The sequence below is a fragment of the Tachyglossus aculeatus genome, chromosome 11 (assembly GCF_015852505.1).
Source record: "Tachyglossus aculeatus isolate mTacAcu1 chromosome 11, mTacAcu1.pri, whole genome shotgun sequence".
In the NCBI taxonomy this organism is placed as follows: domain Eukaryota; kingdom Metazoa; phylum Chordata; class Mammalia; order Monotremata; family Tachyglossidae; genus Tachyglossus; species Tachyglossus aculeatus.
In genome coordinates, this window is record NC_052076.1 from 35331654 (window position 1) to 35355490 (window position 23837).

At 46.0% G+C, this 23837-nt stretch overlaps 1 protein-coding gene across 1 annotated transcript in view; it reads left to right on the forward strand.

Moving 5' to 3' along the window:
* The window catches only part of GRIK4 (glutamate ionotropic receptor kainate type subunit 4), a 232778-nt gene extending 222320 nt beyond the window's left edge, over positions 1–10458 (forward strand). The window contains 3 exon segments of the mRNA XM_038753600.1: positions 6750–6868; positions 8469–8531; positions 8533–10458. Of these exon segments, the coding sequence (XP_038609528.1) occupies positions 6750–6868; positions 8469–8531; positions 8533–8859 (509 nt within the window). The 3' untranslated portion in view covers positions 8860–10458.
* Positions 10459–23837: the final 13379 nt, after the last annotated feature.

The window sequence follows — 23837 nt, forward strand, 5'->3', positions numbered from 1 at the left end:
CCGGCAAATATCTAAAGCTTTGGGGGCTGCTGCCCAAACCCAACCCTTTGAAAATGTCCTTGATGAGAGGGGCAATCTCCCATGTTTGTTCCCTCTCTCTCACTTAATCCTCCCTCCCCTAGTAGCCCCATGACCTTCTCCTTTGACCAGCAGCCAAGTTTCCAAGGGACTGATCACATGGAGGTTGGGAGATGACAAAGAGAGCAGGCTCCAGGCCAAGACGTTCCATTTTCTTCCTCCTTTTCCTTTCAAAAACATTTTTATCCACCACCCCCCCAACCCCCAACCCCAAACTCTATAAAAAGAAATTTCATCAGCCACTCGGGCACGGATTTATACATCTGCAGCCGAGAGGATTAGATTTCAGAAGGCTTGAGAGCGCGGTCGTTAGATGCAAAAGGTTGTTTTGTGAATGCCGGGAGAATTAGATGCCTTGATCTTGATGAACCCAAGCTTCAGAAGAGCATGAATGCGTGAACAAGCTGTTCAATGCAGAATTACCTGTCGGGGATGGGAGCCAGGACTTTTTTCATGAACCCAGATTCTTCGAGAGCAGAAAGGTTCCTGTCTAAGGTAGGCAAGAGAGATCTGGTCCAATCTCCCAGGAGGAGGATATGTGATAAGGGGCCCAGGAGTATCCTGCGGCATCCTGGTTTCTCTCTATCAGTCTTCCTCTCTCTTGTCGTATCTTTTTCTGCTCACCATTTCTCGAGTTTTCCCATGCAGGAAAATAAAGTCGCACCTCATCAGGGCTCTTTGAGATGAAGCTTTGCTCCTAGTGTCATTTGGTTTACTTCAGTGTGGCTTAGTGGATAGAGCATGGGCCTGGGAGTCAGAAGGACCTGGGTTCTAATACCGGCTCTGCCACATAGCTGCTATGTGCTTGGGCAAGTCACTTCACTTCTCTGGGCCTCTGTTACTTCAACTGTGAAATGGGGATTAAGAGTTTGAGCCCTATGTGGGATAGGGACTGTTTCCAACCTGATTGATTTAGAGCTTAGAACAATATTTGGCACATAGTAAGTTCTTAAAAAGTACCATTATTATTATTATTAGTAGTACTTCTAAGAGTCAAAGGAAGCCCTCAGGAGGTGCCAAAAAAGGGAGGCCGGATAGGAAGTAAAGATTTGTGGCCCAGCAAGGTGAAAACAAAGGTTGACAATTTATAAGGACTGTATTTTGACTTTGCATCTGCAAGCCAGGCTTAGATTAAGTCAATAAATCATTGATGCGAACCCTGTGACTTAATGTTATGTAGGAAAGAAGAAGATCGTATAGGGGTCTTTGTTGACGGATAGCCGAACATGGTCATCAGCCACTTGGACAGACCCTGGATTCCATTTGCTTTCCTCAGGCATCTCTCAGAGACCCAAGCTAAACCAGGAATTCATAGGAAAGTCATTTTGGGGGACTCCTGGGAATCTGACACCCCAGCACTCTAAACTGAAAGCTGTGGAATCACCCAATCCTAGATCCAGGTGGGGCTAGCTATTCCTCCATTGAGCTAGTCCACGCTAAGGAAGATGACCTTGAGAAGCAGCATGGCTCAGTGGAAAGAACATGGGGTTGGGAGTCAGAGGTCATGGGTTCTAATCCCAGCTCTGCCGCTTGTCAGCTGTGTGACTTTGGGCAAGTCATTTAACTTCTCTGGTCCTCAGTTACCTTATCTGTAAAATGGGGATTAAGACTGTGAGCCCCATGTGGGACAGCCTGATTACCTTGTATCCCCACCACCACCAGTGCTTAGAACAGTGCTTGACACATAGTAAGCGCTTAACAAATGCCATCATTATCATTATTATTATTATTATTATTATTATTATTATTATTATTACTATGACCTAGTTTTGGGGGAAGAGCTGGGTATCAGGACTCCTGGGTAATTTTCCTACCCCTCAGTGACATATGGTAAAGTCTTCATAATACTAATTATAAAAGTAATAATAATAATAATAATAATAGTATTCGTTAAGCCCTTAGTAGGTTCCAATCTCCATATTAAGCTCTGGGGCAGATACAAGATGATGAGGTCAGAAACAGTCCCTATCCCACATGGGGCTCACAATTAAGTAGGAGGGAGAACAGGTACTTTTTTTTTAATGATATTTGTTAAGAGCTTACTATGTGCCAGGCATTGTACTAAACGCTGGGGTAGATGCAAGCTAATCAGGTTGGACACAGTCCTTGTCCCATTTAGGGCTCACAGAATTAATCCCCATTTTACAGATGAGGAAACTGAGGCACAGAGAAGTTAAGTGACTTGCCCAAGGTCACACAGCAGACAAGTGGTGGAATCAGGATTAGAACCAGGTCATCTGACTCCCAGGCCTGTGCTCTTTCCACTAAACTGTGCTGTTTTGAAATTCACTGAATCCCCATTGGAAAGATATTGAATATTGAAGATGTTGAAGGTATTGAATCCCTATTGGCTATATGAGGAAAATGAAGCAGAATCCCTATTGGCTATATGAGGAAAATGAAGCATAGAAAAGTGAAGTGAATTGCCCAAGGTCACACAGCAGTCAAGTGACCGAGCTGGGATTAGAACCCAGGTCTTTTGACTCCTCGGCCCATGCTCTTTCCATTAGGTCTCAATGCTTCTCAGCCTGGGCCTCAGTTTACCCCACTTCGAGACACAGGTGATGGCACTTACAGGACACTTACAGTATGGCCAATAATTAGGAAGGTGACTCTGTTTTGAGCCATTTCACCTGGTCTGGTGGAGACAGTTGGTGATGGGTAGATAGATTCACAAGGCAAGGGGCTCATGCTGGAGGACCAGAAACAAAGGTAGAGACATAATGGGAAAGTTTAGAGATGGTAGGTGGCTCATCCCTAGCCCTAAGGGTGGACTGTCCAGGAAGGCATGCTTAGAGAAGCAGCTTAGCCTAGTGGATAGCGCATGAGCCTGGGAGTCTGAAGGACCTGGGTCCAAATCTGAGCTCCACCACTTGCCTGTTGGGTGACCTTGGACAAACCACTTCACTTCTCTGTGCCTCGGTTTCCTCACCTGTAAAATGGGGATTAAGACTGTGAACCCCATGTGGGACAGGGACTGCGTCCAAATGTGATAACCTTGTTTCTACCCCAGCATTTAGAACAGTACTTGGTACATATTAAGCATGTAACAGATGCCATTGTTATTGTTATTTGAGGTTCCAATACAGGAACAACATCTCGAGACTGCAGGGCCCGGTAGTGGTTTAGATTGTAAATTCATTGTGGGCAAGCATTTTGTGTCTGTTATATTGTACTCTCCCAAGTGCTTAGTACAGTGTTCTGCACACAGTAAGCACTCAATAAATACAGTTGACTGACTGACCAACTGATTGAGCACTCTGTGCCCGCTGGAGAAGGCCGGCGCCAACCTCTCTGGATGAGTCGCTTTGGGTGATGGAAAGTGTCGGGCTGCCTCGGGAATGACTGATTATAGGATAAAGTAAAACTGCCCTGCTCTTCTCCAAACACTCACTTCCAGCTTCTGACTCCATCTGTTTCTCATCTCCAACTCTGCCAGCAATCTATTCTCGTTTCCACTTGCCACCGGGTTTTTCCAAGGAGGAACGTTCTGTAGGCCAGAGTCTTTGAGAAAGGCTCGCTGCCCCTCCAAAAGCATATTAGAGAATACAATGAAGGCTATGCATGGTGTAGTGGATAGAGCGTGGGCCTGGGAATCAGAAGGTCGTGGGTTCTAATCTCAGCTCTGCCACATATCTACTGTGTGACCTTGGGCAAGTCACTTCACTTCTCCATGCCTCAGTCCCCGGGGGACAGGGACTGTGTCCAACTCAATTTGCTTGAATCCACCGCAGCACTTAACACAATACCTGACACATAGTAAGTATTTAACAAATACCATCAGTATTATTACAGGGGAAATCCCTTCCCTCAAGCAGCTTAGTGGGGGAAGTTGACCTAAAACAATCAATCAGGGGTGTTTATTGAGCACTTACTGGGGGTGGAGCACTATAATTATTATTATTATAATGTTATCTGTTAAGCTCTTATTATGTGCCAAGCACTGTTCTAAGCACTGGGGTAGGTACAGGTAATCAGGTTGTCCCATGTGGGGCTCACAGTCTCCATCCCCATTTTACAGATGAGGGAACTGAGGCACAGAGTAGTTAAGTGGCTTGCCAAAGGTCACACAGCAGACAAGTAGTGGAGCCGGAATTAGAACCCACATCCTCTGACTCCCAAGCCTGTGCTCTTTCCACTAAGCCATGTTGCTTCATGCTTGGGAGAATACCATAGAGGTGACAGGCATGATCTTTACCCTCAGTGAGCTTTTTTTAATGGTATTTGTTAAGTGCTTACTATGTGCCAGGCCCTGTACTAAGCACTGGGGTAGATACAGTCTTATCAGGTTAGACACAGGCCTTATCCCACAAAGGGCTCACAGTCTTGATCCCCATTTTACAGATGAGGTAACTGTGGCTCACAGAAGTGAAGTGTCTTGCCCAAGGTCATACAGCAAAGTGCAGAGCTGGGATTAGGACCAAAGTCCTTCTGATTCCCAGGCCTATGGTCTATCCACGAGGACATGCTGTTTCCCAATGAGTTTACAATCTAGTGGGGAAAACAGATATCAAAATAAATGACAGGTTATTTAGATAGGAGGGAAAGAGAATGGAAAGATGCTTAGGCTAATAAATAAGTGATAAGAGAAGCAGCATGGCCTCGTGGCAAGAGCATGGGCTAGGGAGTCAGAGGTCATGGGTTCTAATCCTGAATCTGCCACTTGTCTGCTGTGTGACCTTGAGCAAGCACTTAACCTCTCTGACCCTCAGTTACCTCATCTGTAAAATGGAGGATTGAGACTATGAACCCCATGTGGGCAGGGACTGTGTCCAACCTAATTACCTTGTATCTACCCCAGCTGTTAGGACAGTGCCTGACACATAATAATAATAATAATGGCATTTGTTAAGCACTTACTATGTGCAAAGCACTGTTCTAAGCGCTGGGGGGATACAAGGTGATCAGGTTGTCCCACGTGGGGCTCACAGTCTTAATCCCCATTTTACAGATGAGGTAACTGAGGCTTAGAGAAGTTAAGTGACTTGCCCAGTGTCACACAGCAGACATGTGGCGGAGCCAGGATTCAAACCTATGACCTCTGACTCCAAAGCCCGTGCTCTTTCCATTGAGCCACGCTGCTTCTCATAGTACGCACTTAACAAATACCATCATCATCAAATAAGTGCTTAAATCGAAGAGTGTGTACATCCATCGGTACAAAAGAGCAAGGGTGGCTGAGAGGGCATAAGTGATTAGGAGGCTAGGATTTGAGGATGGAAGAAATTCAGTGGGGGAATGTCTTCTGGCAGAAGAGGGGTTCTGAGGACAGCGTAGAAGATGGGAAGGGCTGTTGTCTGGCCTGTATGAGAGAGAAGGGAGCTCCAGACAGAAGGGTGTGAGGGACGAGTCAGAGGTGGGAAAGATGAGCACAAGACACAGCGGGTAGGTTAGCTTGGGGAATGAAGAGGGAGAGCTGGGGTGTAACTCTCTCAATCTTAATCTCCATTTTACAGATGAGATACTTGAGGTCCCAAAAAATTAAGTGACTTGGCCAATGTCTCACAGCAGATGTGGCAGAGCCGGAACTAAAACCTGGGTCCTTCTTACTCCCAGGTCTGTGCAGTATCCACTAGGCCACGATGCTTCTCTATTATCAGACCCAGTTCCCGTCCTCCATGTGGGGCTCATAATCTAAGACTGAGGGAAGAGCAGTCTCTAGATTGTAAACTCACTGTGGGCAGGAAACCTGTCTACCAACTTTGTTATATTTTATTCTCCCAAGTGCCTTAGTTCAGTGCTCTGCACACAGCAGTTTCTCAATGAATTCCATTGATCAATCGAGCACAGATATGTCATCCTCACTTTACAGCTGTGGAAACTGAAGACAAGAGAGGGAATATTATTTTCCCAAGGGCACCCAGCAGGCCAATAAACGAGCTGGAGAAGAACCCAAGTCTTTTGACTCCTATGTCCATGCTCCTTCTTTTAGGTCACACTGCCTCCTTCTAAACTTGAGCTGTCAGGGTTTAATGAAATCTGCCCCTTAATCTCCAGGGCAGTTTCAGAAACATCGAGTGCACTGATAGAAAGAAAGCTGTCTGATGAAAGGTGGCAGCTGAAAAATGGTCTCTATTTGGAATAAAAGCCACTGTTTACCTGACCAAGACACATCCATGATACCTCAGGATGCCTGGCGAGTCTCAGAGCTCTGGCTAATGGCTTTAGAGTTCTTTCTAGAAGCCCTTGTGTCTCTTCCCACAGCCAAGCCTGCTCCAGGAGCATGGCATGGGTCATTTAGTTATTGACATCGGGGCAGCTCTCACATGACGCTGAAAAACATCGGTGCCTAGTGGCTATGAGAAGCAGCCTGGCTTAGTGGATAGGGAATGGGCCTGGGAGGCAGAGGACCTGGGTTCTAATCCTGCCTCTGCCACTTGTCTGCTGTGAAACATTGGCCAAGTCACTTAACTTTTGGGGACCTCAAGTACCTCATCTGTAAAATGGGGATTAAGACTGTTAATCCTTGTATCTTGTATCTACCCCAGCGCTCAGTACCATGCTTAGCACATAATAAGAACTTAACAAATAGCCTTTTTTTTAAAGAGCCACGAGTCTCCCCACAATCCCAGAATAATTTCTGTGACTCAGAATGCACCCAAGCAGGAGTCTCCCCTTATTGCAGAGGGTCTCCCTAACCTCTTTGCCTTCCATTTTCTGGTTTCTCGCAGGCCTGGGGATGGAAAACATTGGTGGAATCTTTGTGGTTCTTATTTGTGGTTTAATTGTGGCCATATTTATGGCTATGCTGGAGTTTTTATGGACCCTTCGGCATTCAGATGCGGCAGAGGTAAGCCTCTCTTTGGAGCGGGGACTCGGAGAATCTCAGTAGCCCATCTTGTTGGAGGAGGTTAGTCAGGTGCCTATTCTGGTACAGTGCCAAGGGAAACTGGGGAAAAATCAAGCAGACCATCCAGGAGGGTATGGGACGGGAAATGGGGACTCAATACCTGTTCCCTTTCCCTCTTCGATTCTGAGCCCTGTGTGGGACAGGGACTCTCTCTGACCTGATTATCTTACATCTGCCACAGCACTTGACACATATAGTAAGCACTTAATCAATTAATCAGTGGTATTTATTGAGTGCTTACTGTGTGCACAGTACTGGACTAAGCACTTGGGAGAGCACAATACAAGAGAGTCGGTAGACACGTTCCATTTTTTGTTGTTGTTTAATGGTATTTGTTCAGCGCTCACTATATGCCAGGCAATGTACTAAATGCTGGGGTGGTTACAAGCAAATTGGGTCGGATGTAGACCCTGTTCCACATGGGGCTCACAGTCTCAATCCCCATTTTACAGATGGGGTAACTGAGGCACAGAGAAGTGAAGTGACCTGCCCGAGGTCACGCAGTTGACAAGTGGCAGAGCCAGGATTAGAACCCATTGTTATTATTTACAATCATAATAGGGATAATAATAATTGTAGTATTAAGCACTTACTATATACCAGGCACTCTATTAAGCTCTGGTGTGGATACAAGCAAATCCAGTTGGACACAGTCCCTGTCCCACATAGGGCACAGTCTTAACCCCCGCTTTACAGATGAGGAAACTGAGGCCTAGAGAAGTTAAGTGACTGCCCAAGGTTACACAGCAGACAAGTGGCTGAGCCAGGATTAGAAGCCATTACCTTCTGACTCCCAGGCGTGTGCTCTATCCACTAGGCCATGCTGCTTCTCATCATTGAAATGATAATTTATATTTATTATTTAGTATAACATTTTGATGTTATTAATATAATATTCTATTATCTATGCCATATTATTGTATTTTATTATATATCATTATATATTATAGGTCATTCTATAGCATTATAATTCCATGAGTTACCGTGTGGCCTAGTGGCAAGAGCATGGGCTCCACTACTTGTCTGCTATGTGACCTTGGGCAAGTCACTTAACATCTCTGTGCTTCAGTTACCTCATCTGGACACTGGGGATGGAGACTGTGAGCCCCATGTGGGACAGGAACTGTGTCCAACCTGATTACCTCATATCTGCCCCAGCGAGACCGTCTCTATATGTTGCCGACTTGTACTTCCCAAGCGCTTAGTACAGTGCTCTGCACACAGTAAGCGCTCAGTAAATACGATTGAATGAATGAACATTGCTTGTCCCATAAGAAGCGCTTAACAAATGCCATTATTATTATCACAGATTATTATATTGCACTATGTCATTATATGCTACAGATGATATTATATAGTTATATGCAATATACATATATATCACATACATAAATATAGATGATATTATCTAGTTATAATATATACAATATACATATTATGTACATATATATTTATATTATTAATCTTATAATAACGTTATTACAATGATTATACTGTCCGTTATTACTACTATTATCATTGTTGTCATTGTTGTTACTAGGTGTCGGTGTGCCAGGAGATGGTCACGGAGCTACGCAGCATCATCCTGTGTCAGGACAGTGTCCCCCCCCCGCCGGCGGCGTGGGGGGGCCTCCCGGACCCATGCCCCCATCCCAGAGGAGCTGCGGCTGCGAGGAGGACCCCCCGTGCTCAGCAACGGGCAGCTGTGCAGTGGTGGTGGCAGCCAGCCGGACCCGCTGGCCCAGAGACTGGCGCAGGAGGCTGCCTTGGTGGCCCGCGGTTGCACCCACATCCGGGTGTGCCCCGAGTGCCGCCGCTTCCAAGGCCTACGTGTCCCCTTGACCCCCGTCACGGTCCCGGCCCCAGCCCCGGCCCACAGTGACGACAGCCTCCAGTGGGACAAAGCCACAAGCAGCAGCGGGCCAGACTAGGCCCCCACCCGCTCAGTGGCCACGAAGGAGCCCAGCACGGACTTGTACAGCGTCCAAACTCCTGTCCATCTTCCCCATGCTAGAAATGGTCAAAGCCCTAGCTGGCGGCCCACCTTCCGCTCCGACCGGAAAGCTGGATTCACCGTGAGGCTCGGCCATCAGCTGGCGGCAGAGATGTCCGCTCTCCTCCTGGATCTTGGCCCTTCAGTCGGGTTGGGGTTGCAGGGGCATGGGGTGTCCCACAGTCCTCCCTCGGGAAGGGGGCCCTCTGGGAATCCCAGAGACACTTTAAGACTCACCAGGGAAGTTTTTTCTTTTCTGGATTTTGGGTTGTCCTTCCTCCTTCCGTACTTTTGATTTACGGGTTCTTTGTTGTTGTTTTTTCTGGTCAGGGGACGAGCGGGGCTAGGGAAAGGAAGAAATAAATAACCTCTATTTTTTTTTCTTGTACTTTAGGGTCTGGAGTCTCCAGTTCATCAGGTTTCAGGTGCAGAACTCTCCTTCCTATGCAGTGAGATGGGGGATAGGCCACGGGGCCTGACAGAAGGGGGTGGAGGGGCTCAAATTAAGTCCATTCGAAGAGTTGGTCTATAAAAATGCCAAAAACAAATCAATACACACAGAGAACTCAGTGAGTCCTTGAAATGCCTGGAATTTCAGGGGTGCAGTGTATTTTTCCTTTTTTTAACCCTGTTGTTTTTAAATTCATTTTTGTTTGGTTTGATTTGGTCTTTTGTGAGCAGGGTGGACTGGAGTAAGTGAGTAGGAGTGTGGGAGGGGGCTCTGTCTGAAAGTGGAAGGGCCAGGGTTGGGGTTCCCCCAAACCTGGGCAATGGAATGATGACAGGAATCAACCAAACACTGTGTGTGGAATATTGGACTAAGCACTTAGGAGAGTCCAGTACATTAGAGTTGGTGGACTCTAGGAGGTCCCTGCCCTCAAGGAGGTTCCAATCTAGTGGAACCAACCCATTGGATAGGGCTCTTCTGTCTGATCATCTCCTCCCATGTCCTTTCTTTACCCTCTAGACTGTAAGGTCCCTATGGGCAGGGATTGTGTCTTCCAACTCTGTCACCCAGCGCTTAGAACAGTGCTTTGCACATAGTAAGTGCTTAATAAATGCCATTATTATTATTATTATTTATACTGTACTCTCTCAACCTCTTAGTACAGTGCTCTGCACCCAGTAAGGGCTCAAAAATACCAGTTATTAAATCACAAACTCGGCTGCCCCAAGCCACTCTCTGAAGCGGATGTCTCGGGGCCATCTTGGGTTGGGAATGTTCTCATTACCAGACATCTAATGGTAAAGGCTCTCGGTATGAAGACCGAACCAAAGATCAGGAAGATTACGCAGGAGCGCCCTTGAATCTAGAAGTTCAGGAACTGGGAATTTCCGAGTCTCAAGCCCAGCACTGACAGTGGTCCTTCTGGACTGGCTTTGGGCAGATCGCCTGATCCTCTCTTCTTCAGTTTGTCATCTCCTCACCAGTCTTTTTGGTATATCAAGAAGATTCGCTGATTAAGGCTGTATTTACAAAGTTTTTTTTTAAGGGTATTTGTTAAGCACTTACTATGTGACAGGCACGCTACTAAGCGCTGGGGTAGATACAAACTGATAAGGTTGGACACCATCCCTGTCCCACAGTCTTAAATCCCCATTTTACAAAGAGGTAACTGAGGCACAGAGAAGTTAAGTGACTTGCCTAAGGTCACACAGCAGACAAGTGGTAGAGTCGGGATTAGACCCAGTCCTTCTGACTCCCAGCTCCGTGCTCTATTCACATGGCCATGCTGCTTCCCCTGTTTGAGAGATTAAAACAGACAAACAAAAAAAAAATGCAATGTGCCAAGCCTCCGGTCTTATAGAATATGTAAAGGCTTCCCACCAGCTGCTTGACCTCTGCTTGGTTTCCCAAATAGTGGGTTTTGCTCAAAAGGTTTTCATTGTCTGATGGAAAACAAATTCTATGCAATTTCTGATTGTGCACGTAGATCATTTAGAGCGGGAGGGAGGAGGAGAGAAAAGCATACCATCACCACCTTGAATCACAGGTCTGTTTAACTCTCAAATTGCTTCCCCTTGAATGTGCTAAACTCAAGGCGCCCTTGAAAGAGAACCACTCTATTCTCTCGCCCTCCTCACCTGGGCATTTGAAATTTTCTCTGTGGGTTTGGGCAGGCCCAGCTTCTGGCCCGGACCCTGACATGGCAAAAGTCCTCTTGGGAAATTGCCACTGAGGGGGCCCCTTATGTCATCCCTCGGCCTCTCTCAAGTTCAACCTCCTTTTCAATCGACCCAGGCCACATGCTCTGTGCAGGTCATCCCACTGTATTTTTTTTCTATAAACACCTCATACCTACCCTGGCCTCTGGATTCTGTGCATAGGAGGGTGGGGGCACATTTGGGAGCCGGCCTCAGACACCTTCTCTCCACCCAGCTGATCTAACCCACCCACTTCTGCCAAAAGGATTGGTCACGGCTGATCAAATTGGGAATTGAGATGAGTTAGGGGAGGGTTGCTTTTGTTGAAACCCATTTTTACGAGCCGGAAATGTGGATCGATAGGAACCAACTTTTTTTTTAAACAAAAAAGGATTAGCGAAGTACACGTTCACCATGAATCATTTATAAATCCTTGTCCTGTACTGTGTTGAATAGAGATGAGGCTGACATCAGTGAGCCATTTCTGTTAGCTATTGAAACTATCGCCTCCCGTCCACTCAGGCTGAGGAGTGAAACAGCAGCCAGCTGGGTTCTTCCTTGGTTTGTCTTTGCTTTTAATCTGTTTGCGGTCTGCTTTTCTTTTCCATTCTGTATTTTATATCTGACTCTGTATAGCGAGGCTTTTTTTTCTTGTCTGTTTATCTTTCTTTGATTGGAGTATTTACAATAAAACAGAAACAAAATCTGAATTGCTAGTGGTGGCTGGATGGGAGCAGATATGCCAAGGGCAGGGTGGGATGGGTCCAATTCAAGCCCTCAGAAATCAAGCAAATATAGAATCAACTTTCCTGTTCTCTCTCCACCTCTCTGTGTCTCCCTGCCTCTCCCACTTTCCCTCTTCTTTTTCTCTCTACTTCTTTCCCACTCTTTGTTCCCATAGGAGAAATGTCTGGGCGACTTCTTTCATTTCTTTTATTCTGAAGCTTTTGGAGCCCAAGCTGAACCTCCACCCCACCACAAACGGATACATATGTTAATGAAGTTCAGGAGAGCTGAACTTTTTGTCTGCCTAAATGCACAGTTACAGAATAGCCATCTATTGATTCCTGGGGTAACTCTAGTCTGATATCACTCCAGATTCCACTGGGAGCTTGAAGATTACATCAATTAAAATAGAATACTTTGCTTTATTTCTTTCCTTTGCCTTTCAGGGCCTCGTCTGTCATAAGATCTCTTGCTTCACAACCCAGGCGGGGTGTAAATTGAGCGTGTAGATTGCCTAAAATCTTTTTGGCCCCCTCTCATCCGGGACTCAGATGAGAATATTCCACTTGGGGTCCTGCCAACCAGCGCTCTTATTGGTTAGGTGAGACTGAAATATCTTGATAACTAAGCCCCCCGGCAGGCACAGGGCCACTTCGGGAAAGTTTATTCATTTTGCATTCCAAGGAGTTTCGTTTTCATTTGGAATCTGTGGGGCCGGAGCAGGGGGATTTCCCTGAGGTAAGAAGGTAGCCGAGAGGGCTTGGGGCATTTCAGAAACTGCGGGGAGGTGACTCGGGCTAAGCCCCAGAGGAATCGTCTGTAGCCTTTCAGCCAACGGGTTGTCTGAAACAAGGTAAAATAACCTGGAAGTGATAAGGGGGAGGTTTGATTCCCAGACTGGTGGCTCATTCCCCAGGGATAATAACAAAGAGGCCTGTTTGGAAAACTCAGAGAAGGGACTCTTTCATATGGAAGACTTAAAGCAAAGCCTTCTGCAGAGGCCTCCCCCACTGGAGAAACCCAAGCTGGAGGGTTTCGGCCCCTTCTGCTATGAGTAATGCCCAAATGTCCACACGATTTGGGAGAGGATGAGATTTCTCTCTGCCTTGGAGAACCCCTAAAGAGAGAGCATCCAGGGGAAATAAGGGGTAAAAACCCCTCATGGGTCCCATGGAATGGTCAATCTATCAATTAATCAATCGTATTTATTGAGCTCTCACTGCAGGCAGAGCAATGTATTAAGCACTTGGGAGAGTACAGTACAACAGAGTTGGAAGACACATTCCTGCCTACAGGGTCTAGAGGGGGAAACAGGCATTAATATAAATAAATGAATTACGGATATGTACGTAAGTGCTGTGTGGTTGAATGGGGCAAATCCAAGTGACGCAGAAGGGAGTGGGAGGACTTAGGGAAGGCCTCTAGGAGGAAATGTGTTTTTAATAAGGCTTTGAAGGTGGAGTGATTGTCAGATATGAAGTGGGAGGAATTAAGAAGCAGCATGGCTTAGTGGAAAGAGCATGGGCTTGGGAGTCAGAGGTCATGAATTCTAATCCTGGCTCTGCCACTTATCACCTGTGTGACTTTGGGAAAGTCACTTAACTTCTCTGTGCCTCAATTACCTCATCTGTAAAATGGGGATTAAGACCGTAAGGCCCATGTGGAACAACCTGATTACCTTTTATCTACCCCAGTGCTTAGAACAGTGCTTGGCACATAATAAGAGCTTAACAAATACCATCATTGTTACTAATAATGATGGCATCTGTTAAGCGCTTCTCTTATTATTATTATTGTTATGAAGAAGGGCGAAGACATGCGCGTGCAGCTCAAATACCGAGAAGACTCTCCCAGTGGAAATGAACAATTCAAGGTTGTGTGGGGTTTCAGAGATGAGGATTATGACTGAAGACCTCAAACCTCTCATGAATATTTTGAGGATTTGGTAGAGACGACTGAAACCATGGCCCAGTGATTACTGAAATTGCAATATCTCTGTGGGGACCCTTTATATTTCACACATCAGCGTTTATGAATCACAAATCAAAGCAGAGACCATGCTAATAGTAGTCATTACAAGCATTGAGCACCCTTTGTCTCCTTCAGGAAGTCCTCATGGATTGTCCCTCATCCTCCAACCTACTCCCACCCCTTCTCTACCCGTTTCTGTGGGGACCCAATTGGGGTGGTCAGTCTCCCCTGTGGACCCTTCCCCCAGCACAGTGGGGGTTCAGAGCAGCCCAAGTGGTCCCCCTTCCCTCGGGAGTGGATGATGCCAAGTCAGAATGCGGCCTGGACTGGGAGATGTTTGACCACGTGGTCCAGGCTAGGCGTTTAGGAACTACAGAATAGCAAGGTGACATATTTCCTTCCCACAATGAACCTATACTCTAACAGGAACACAAATATAAAAAAAATTTACAATTAGAAGGTCCAAAATAAATATAATTCAGAAATATACATGAGTGCTGGGGAACGTGTCCATAAATTCACAGGGGCTGGGATAAGGCTGAGAAGTGGCATGACCTAGTGGATAGAGCACAGGCCTGGGAGTCAGAAGGACCTGGGTTCGAATCCTGACCCCTCCACTTATCCGACCTGTGCCTTCGTCATCTCATCTGTAAAATGGAGATTAATTCCTACTTCCTCCTACTTAGGCTCTGAGCCTCATGTCGAAGAGGGACTGTGTCCAACCTGATAAACATACACCTACCCCAGCACTTAGAACAGTGTTTGACATGTAGTGAGTGGTTAACAAACATCATTAAAACAAAAAAAAATGGTCTTAGTGGTCTGAAGGAGATAATGCTCCTCCCAAAGCGCCTACCATACAACCCAAAAGTCACTTTTGGCATCAGATACAAATCATTAGCAACATTAAATTAATAGATAAAAATGATTCTGAGGTTACAACAGAAGAGAAAGGAAGTAGAAGTGAGCGCTAGTCCGAAGCAAAATTAAGTTCACATCTTGGAAGTGCTTGAAATAATGACTCAGACGCAACTGCTGGAAGTTCAAGAAGAGGAATAAAGGAATTTAAGATATGACATATTTATACATCGTATAATTAAGAGTTCACCATCTTGGGTTTAACTAGACATCATTGGGAATCACAGCTTCGTGGAGCCTAGGGATGTGATGATTAGAGAGGGTTGACGGGAGCCTTAACCTTGGAAGACAGACGTTGAGCATATCGATCAAAAGCGTAAGCATGGGAATGATAATAATAATGATGGCATTTGTTAAGCACTCACTATGTGTGAAGCACTGTTCTAAGTGCTGAATGTTCCCTCTGCCATGTGATTGGCAAGAGAGGGTTGACGGGAGCCTTAACCTTGGAAGACAGACGTTGAGCATATCGATCAAAAGCGTAAGCATGGGAATGATAATAATAATGATGGCATTTGTTAAGCACTTACTATGTGTGAAGCACTGTTCTAAGTGCTGGATGTTCCCTCTGCCATGTGATTGGCAAGATAAACCACTTTCTCTTTGGTTTTCTTCATTCCTGTGCTCTTGTTGTCTGTTCTGTTTTCAGAGAAGCAGTGTGGTTCAGTGGAAAGAGGACGGGCTTTGGAGTTAGAGGTCATGGGTTCAAATCGCAGCTCCGCCACTTGTCAGCTGTGAGACTTTGGACAAGTCACTTAACTTCTCTGTGCCTCAGTTACCTCATCTGTAAAATGGGGATTAAGACTGTGAGCCCCACATGGGACAACCTGTTCACCTTGTAACCTCCCCAGCACTTAGAACAGTGCTTTGCACATAGTAAGTGCTTAATAAATGCTATTATTATTATTATTGTTATTATCCCTTTGGGTGTTAGCTCAGAGAGGGGAATGGCAGATAGGCCATTCGGCTTCAGACAGTTCCTGAATCCTTCATCATCATTCACATTTCTGCATGGGATAAGAGGTTTGTTTACCTCTCTTGAAGGAAGTTTGGCTACCTCAGATTTAGAGTGAGTGTTCTCCAATAAAAGATGATAGTGATTATTTTTTTTTCTGCTCTCTTGGACTCAAGATTTGTTTTTCAAAAGATTGTGTCTTTCATTACCTACACCCTCTGTATCTGCTGCTAACCTCATTTAGAGATTCCCATCTACTGTTCCATACCTTGCTTCCTCTGTGCTGAATTAACTGAATTATCTGACAGACGAGCTGCCTACAGGATGCTCAGAGAAGCAAGGGCTAGGGTTTTGTCACTAAGCAGCAGGGCAGATATTTAGAAAGATCTTGCATTTTGGGTTGTACAACAAAGGTATGGTCCTGAATTTTGGGCCCCCATAACAATACCGAGCAAACTCTCTGTGGAAATATGCCTCCTTGTACTGGTACAGTGAGCAGGTTGATGAATGTTTCAAGAGAGGTTGCCACTAAGAACCTCGTAAAAGCTCTGTTCAGATAAGCAGTGGCTTTGCAGTGAGTTAACGGAGCTTTCATTTCCACATCACCTGCGTCCTCAAGTTCTACCTGCCTGTGTTGGGAAAAAAAACAAACATTTCTGGAAACTACTGAAGTGTAATTGTTTCTGAAAACCAACGAGAAATTTCCTAAGAGGTGCAACACCATTCAATAAATTTCCAAGAGGTCTTGAACATTTTCAGAGCCTGAAGGTGTTCCCTGACATTCACCACCCATATAGGAGGGGCAAGATGAAGGAGAAAGCGGTGGAGAGGGCTTTTAAAAAGATCAGTTGTGGACTCTTTTTTCCCATCCATTCTTCTGCCAGACTCAAAAGAGAGGACGTTTCACAGCTACACTTCAGCCTTTCTATGTACTTGCCAGGAACGAGGCTGGGTTTAGTCTTCTGGCTTTTGCAGGCTTAGTTCCGACTTTGTCGACTTCGATGAAAGTTATTTCTAAGCCAAATGCATATGCAGATGGGTGAGGCAAGATTTCTTTTTTTAATTCCCAGCTCAGTATTAAGATGTCTGCGCTAGCTGCCTTAAAGCCAGCCTTCTTTTACCAACTGTAGAAAATGTTCTCCCAGCATTAGTATAGACCAGCTAAGAAGTTCCGACTTCTTTATATCCCTAAAGCTAGTGAGGACAGACATTCAATAGTATTTTTTTAACCACTTACTCTGTATAGAGCACAGTACTAAGCAGTTAGGGTAGTACTGTAAAGTTAGTAGACCAGATTCCTGCTCTCGAGGAGCTTACAATCTGGCTTGGAGGGCACATCAAAACAAATTGCAGTTGGGAGAACCAAGAGAGTTTAAAAGTTACCACCAATTAACGGTCTTGGGATTAATTGGGAAGTGCTACATGAAATGGGTGAGATTTTATGAGGTCTTTAAAGATGGGGAGAATGGTACTTGACAAATTGTACTTTCCAAGTGCTTAGTACAGTGCCCTGCACATAGTAAGCACTCAATAAATAGAGTAATAAATCTGTACAAACATATATACAGGTGCTGTGGGGAGGGGAAGGAGATAGGGTGGGGGGGGCGGGGGGGGCAGAGGAAGGAGGGGATTCAGTCTGGGAAGGCCTCCTGGAGGAGGTGAGCTCTCAGTAGAGCTTTGAAGGGAGGAAGAGAGCTAGCGTGGTGGATGTGCGGAGGGAGGGCATTCCAGGCCAGAGGGAGGACGTGGGCCAGGCTTTGACGGCAGGACAGGTGAGAACGAGGCACAATGAGGAGGTTAGCAACAGAGGAGCGGAGGGTGCGGACTGGGCTGTAGAAGGAGAGAAGGGAGGTGAGGTAGGAGGGGGCGAGGTGATGGAGAGCCTTGAAGCCAAGAGTGAGAAGTTTTTGCCTGATGCATAGGTTGATTGGTAGCCACTGGAGGATTTTGAGGAGGGGAGTAACATGCCCAGAGCGTTTCTGCACAAAGATGATCCAAGCAGCAGCGTGAAGTATAGACTGAAGTGGGGAGAGACAGGAGGATGGGAGATCAGAGAGGAGGCTGATGCAGTAATCTAGTCGGGATAGAATGAGAGATTGAACCAGCAGGGTAGCAGTTTGGATGGAGAGGAAAGGGCAGATCTTGGCAATGTTGCGGAAGTGAGCCTGGCAGTTTTTGATGATGGATTGGATGTGAGAGGTGAACGAGAGAGCAGAGTCGAGGATGACACCAAGGTTGCAGGCCTGTGAGACGGGAAGGATGGTAGTGCCATCAACAGTGATGGGAAAGTCAGGGAGAGGGCAGGGTTTGAGAGGGAATATAAGGAGTTCAGTCTTGGACATATTGAGTTTTAGATGGCTGGCAGACATCCAGATGGAGATGTCTTGAAGGCAGGAGGAGACACGAGCCTGAAGGGAGGGAGAGAGCAGCAGGGTCAGAGATGTAGATTTGGGTGTCATCAGTGTAGAGATGATAGTTGAAGCCATGGGAGTGAATGAGTTCACCAAGGGCATGAGTGTAGATAAAGAACAGAAGGGGACCAAGAACTGACCCTTGAGGAACTCCTCAAGTAAGGAGATGGGAGGGGGAGGAGGAGCCCGCAAAAGAGACTGAGAATGAATGGCTGGAGAGATAAGAGGAGAACCAGGAGAGGACAGAGTCTGTGAAGCCAAGGTTGGATAGCATGTTGAGGAGAAGGGGGTGATCCACAGTGTCGAAGGCAGCTGAGAGGTCGAGGAGGATTAGGATAGAGTAGGAGCCATTGGATTTGGCAAGCAGGAGGTCATTGGTGACCTCCTGAGAGGGAAGTTTCAGTGGAATGTAGGGGACAGAAGCCAGATTGGAGGGGGTCGTGGAGAGAGTTGGCGTTGAGGAATTCAAGGCAGCAGGTGTAGATGACTCATTCAAGGAGTTTGGAAAGGAATGGTAGGAGAGAGATAAGGTGATAACTAGAAGGGGAGGTGGGGTCAAGAGAGGGTTTTTTTAGGATGGGGGAGACGTGGGCATGTTTGAAGGCAGAGGGGAAGGAACCAGAGGAGAGTGAGTGGTTGAAGATGGGCGTTAAGGAGGGGAGGAGGGATGGGGCGAGAGATTTCATAAGAAGAGAGGGAATGAGGTCAGAAGCACAGGTGGCTGGAGTAGCACTTGAGAGGAGGGAGGAAATGTCAGCTGAGGATACTGCTGGGAAGGATGGAAGAGTAGCAGAGAGGTTTGAGAGCTGGGGGGTTGAAGAAGGGGGGGGGGGTGACTTTGGGGAGCTCAGACCTGATGGAGTTAATTTTAATAATGAAGTAGGAGGCCAGATCGTTGGGAGTGAGGGAAGGAGGTGTGGGGGAACAGGAGGCCTGAGAAGGGAGTTAAATGTACAGAAGAGCTGACGGGGATGATAAGCATGGGTGTCAATAAGGGAGGAGAAATAGTTTTGTCTAGCAGAGGAGAGGGCAGAGTTAAGGCAGGAAAGGATAAACTTGAAGTGAACGAGGTTGGCTTGGTGTTTAGACTTTCACCAGCAGCATTCAGCAGTTCGAGGATCAGAGCAAAGGAGGTGGACAGTGGCAGTGATCCAGGGCTGTGGGTTAGTGGTACGAGAGCGGTGAAGGGAAAGTGGAGCAAGCGAGTTGAGCTGAGTAGAGTAGAGTTGAGAGCAGTAATCTGATGATTAAGATTAGGCAGAGAGGAAAGGGAGGTGAGGTGGGGTGTGAGGCACTCAGAAAGATGGATGGGGTTGAGAAAGCAGAGGTCTCTGTGAGGTAGTAATATAGATTTACAGAGGAGAGGAGTGTGAGTGAGGAGGCAAGTGAGAAGGTTGAATGAATGAATGAATGAATTGTGGTCTGGTAAATGTGAAGCAGGAAAGCGTTCCAAGCAGGAGAGTCTCCATGAGAAAGGGATTGGAGCCTGAAAGTACATTTGGAACGTGTGATTAGGAGGAATGAAGAGTGAGAACTGGGGAGTAATCAAAATAATAATTTGTTTGTGGCATTTGTGGTATTTGTTAAGAGCTTACTATTTGCCAAGTACTGTTCTAAGCGCTGAGGTAGATACAAGGTAAGTGAGTCAGACACAGTTCCTGTCCCTCACAGGGCTCAATGTCTGAATTCCCATTTTACAGATGAAGTAATGGAGGCCCAGAGAAGTGAAGTGACTTACCCAAAGTCACACAACAGAATGTGGCAGAGCCAGGATTAAAACCCACATCCTCTGCCTCCCAGGCTGGGCTCCTCTCACACCTCCTGGTCCCCCTGCCCCTCCGGTGTCCCGGCCGCACGGGGGAGTAGCAATTGAAGAGAGGTGATATGTGAGATTCATAGTGGAGAAACTTGAAGCCAAGTCAGAATTTTCAGCACGATGTGGAGGAGAATGGGTGGCTGCTGAAGGTTTCTGAGGAGTGGAGAGACCCGTGTGAGCCTTCTCTGGGAAAGGAACTGTGTCCAATATGATTATCTTTTATCTACCCCAGCGCTTAGTACAGTACTTGGAACTACTTGTTTTGTTTTGTTGACTCTCTCCCTCTTCTAGACTGTGAGCCCATTGTTGGGCAGGGATTGTCTCTATCTGCTGCAGAATTATACTTTCCAAGTGCTTAGTACAGTGCTCTGCAAACAGTAAGTGCTCAATAAATACGATTGAATGAATGGATAATAATAATAATAATGGCATTTGTTAAGCGCTTACTATGTGTGAAGCACTGTTCTAAGCGCTGGGGGGGATACAAGGCCATCAGGTTGTCCCATGGCGGGGGCTTATGGTCTTAATCCCCATTTTACAGATGAGGTAACTGAGGCCCAGAGAAGTGAAGTGACTTGCCCAAAGTCACACAGCTAACAAGTGGTGGAGCTGGGATTTGAACCCATGACCTCTGACTCCAAAGCCCAGGCTCCTTCCACTGAGCCACGCTGCTTCTCTTATGGATGAACATAGTAGGTGCTTAAGAAATACTATTACCATCAGTGTATAAAACACAGGGCTGGGAGTCAGAGGAACTGGGCTCTAATCCCAACTTTGCCACTTGTCTGCTGTGTGACCTTGAGAAAGCCACTTCACTTCTCTGAGCCTAAATTACCTAATCTGTAAAATGGGGATTAAGACTGTGAGCCCGACGTGGGACAGGGACTCTGTCCAACCCAATTCGCTTCTATCCACTCCAGTGCTTAGTACAGTGCCTGGCATATAGTAAGCCCTTAACAAATGCCATTATTATTGTGATTATTACAGGTGATTTCTACAGGTGATTGATTTCTAGAACTTTTTTCAACCTGCTTTTAGGTTGCAGTATGTGGACACCACCCCTGCATTTGATAACAGAATGGGAAGCTCTACCACCAAAACCTTCCCTACACAAGCAGCCAAAAAGAGACCAATAACGATCCTCTGACCCTTCCCTACCTGAGGCAGAACTGCCCGAATAGAAGACAATGGTCTAAGTCTAGTCTCCAGAATCTCTGAGGAAGAAGATTCTAGCACCCCTCCCTTCCCTTCACAATTCACAGACTTGCTTCTCATTTTGGAACCAGGCCAGGCTCCGTCTCTCCTCAATAACAGCGACATTCCAAGTCCAAGCAGGCAAAAAAATTGCATGGTTGACATTTTATCTAAATCATAACAAGCAGCGTGGCCTAGTAGAAGGAGCACAGGACTGGGAATCAGAGGACATGTGTTCTAATCCTGGCTCTGCCAATTGCTTACTTGGGCAAGTCACTTCACTTCTCTCTGCCTCAGTTCCCTCACCTGTAAAATGGGGATTCAGTACCTGTTCTCCCTTCAACTTAGACTGTGAGCTCTATGCGGGACAGAGACTGTGTCCAACCTAAATAATTACCTACCCCAGAGCTCAGAACAGTTCAACACATAGTAAGCACTTGGCAAATTCCATAAAAATTAATGGTGGGCTGTCAGTCCAGCGTTTCCTATTTAAAACTCAATGTTGAGTTTGGAGACCAGATTAATGACCATATTGACCCTTGAGAATAGGGTCAGTATCCAATTTTCGGGATCTACTCAGAATTTTTTGGCTTGAGGGGTTATTTCTCCACAGATCTGTGTGGCCACTTGAGTGGTGAAGTGTCAAGGGAGATGGATGGTGGGGAGGGGAATAAGGGTGCCATCCATTGGGCATTCTCTTAGACCATCCCCCGGTAGGTCTCACCCCTGCTTATTCGGATGGTCTCCAGAAGCAATGAGTTTGTGTGTCCAATTCAGCCTGACCCCAGCTGTCCCCAGGTTGGCTTCTTTTCCAATTCATTAGGTGGTGGTCATTTCTACATGAGCGACAGAGACCAGGTATTTATTGTCTCTCCTCAACAGTGATGGCATTCAGAAAAGCTCACCGTTGACATCTTCCCTTAATCATGAGAAGTAATGTAGCCTAGTGGAGAAATCCTGGTCCTGGAAGTCAAAGGACCTGGGTTCTAATCCCAGCTGCTGAATGACCTTGGGCAAGTCACTTCACTTCTCTGGGCCTCAGTTGCCTCATCTGTAAAATGGGTATTAAGACTGTGTGGCCTATTTGGGACAGGGACTTTGTCCAACACAATTACCGTGTATCTACCTCACTGCTTAGTACAGTGCCTGGCATATAGTAAGCACTTAACAAATGTGATTAAAAAGAAAAAATCATGAGACAGAAGAGAGGATTCCAGGCTCTGAGATGCATCACCGACAGGGAGTCCTCTGGAAAAAAGATTTTTAAGCCATAAGCACCAGATTTTTACCTCTTTTCAGTGTGAGTTTGCTGAGGGAGAAGGGTTGAAACAGTAATCTCCACTGACTGGTTATCTGATTTCTCTGGTCTCAGGACACCCATTTCCAAACAAGTGTGCAGGCAAATTAGATTCGGGCAACTTGCGAAGGCTCAGAGAGACTGCCGAAGAGATAGTTAACGTTAAATTAATGGCTTGAAGCTTTAATCGGTGGGGGTGTAGCTGTCAAGAAGATATAAGTGGAGCTGGAGTATGATGGGTTTTTCAGAAATAATCTTGGTGAAAACAGCATTGTTGTGGGGCTTCGTGTGGAACTTCTCATGCCCAAACTAAGGCTGTGTTGTGGCATCTTGACAGGGTGCCTGCCCCTTTAACTCCTGTCTTAATTCCAGTTGAAATGAAAATTCCCTCTTTAGCAGTCATCAAGACTCCAATTTTATTTCTCATTATTAAATCATGAAGTGGGCCAAAACATTTAAATTAAGCGAAATGAAGAGATTTATGAGCAAATTAGAGTTTCAGTGCAAAATTGAAGCCTAATCTCCAAAGATTAAGAAGGACAAAGTACCCAATCTTTAAAGAAAAACACCTCTCAACATAAACAGGAGAAACTCTAAGACAGAATTTACAGCTGGCACATTGGCAGAATTCTACGTGCCCATTCCATCACCTAGAGGCAGTGAAAGAGTACCTCAAAACACCAAGTCATTTGAGATATGGAGAAGTGGGATTTCAGTGGGATTTTTGTCTCAGTTGAGATCGACCGTCCTCATGTTCTGGGGCCTCTGAGGTTACTTGCCGAGACGGGTCTTAGGAGGCAGGCTGCACAAATTGGTTAGCAAGTCCCTTATTCATTGGCCAATGCAAAGAGTCAGAACTTAGGTCCGTTTGATCTCCAGCCCCTTCTCTGGGGCTGATGGGAAAGTCTCCATCCACTAATCTCGAGGTTAGCTGATGAGTCTTCCCTGTGAGTATCGATCAATTAGTCCAACCTGTACCCCATATCAACTGGCATTCCAAACTGAAATTTAGTGGCTGAGGCAGATGTAAGATATCAGTGGAAAGAGCAGGGGGGTTCCATACTTGAATTCCTGCTGTGGAAACCATCCGCCATCGACCAGGTTTCAATTTTAAGCTAAAGTCAGTCAGTCAGTCAATCATATTTATTGACTGACTAAAAACTAAAGCTAAAAACTAAAGCTAAAGACTATCTTGAGAAGTTATGTGGCTGGAATATTCCTCCAGTTGAGGGGAAAGCAGGAAGCAGGTTCCCATAATGTCTTGCAGAGCACAGTTACACCAGCTTTCAGGCTAGGGCTTAAATTTGGATCCACCTAAGGCCAAGAGATCCATAGGTTAGTACTGGAATGAAAGCTAGGGATGGAGAAGGGGAAGTCTGGGGTCTTGGCAGGTTCATCCCTAATGATAAGAACACAGTTTCTCCATTGTCAGAGACAGAATATTGAATTGGATGGACAATGGGTCTAATGCATGAAGGGCATT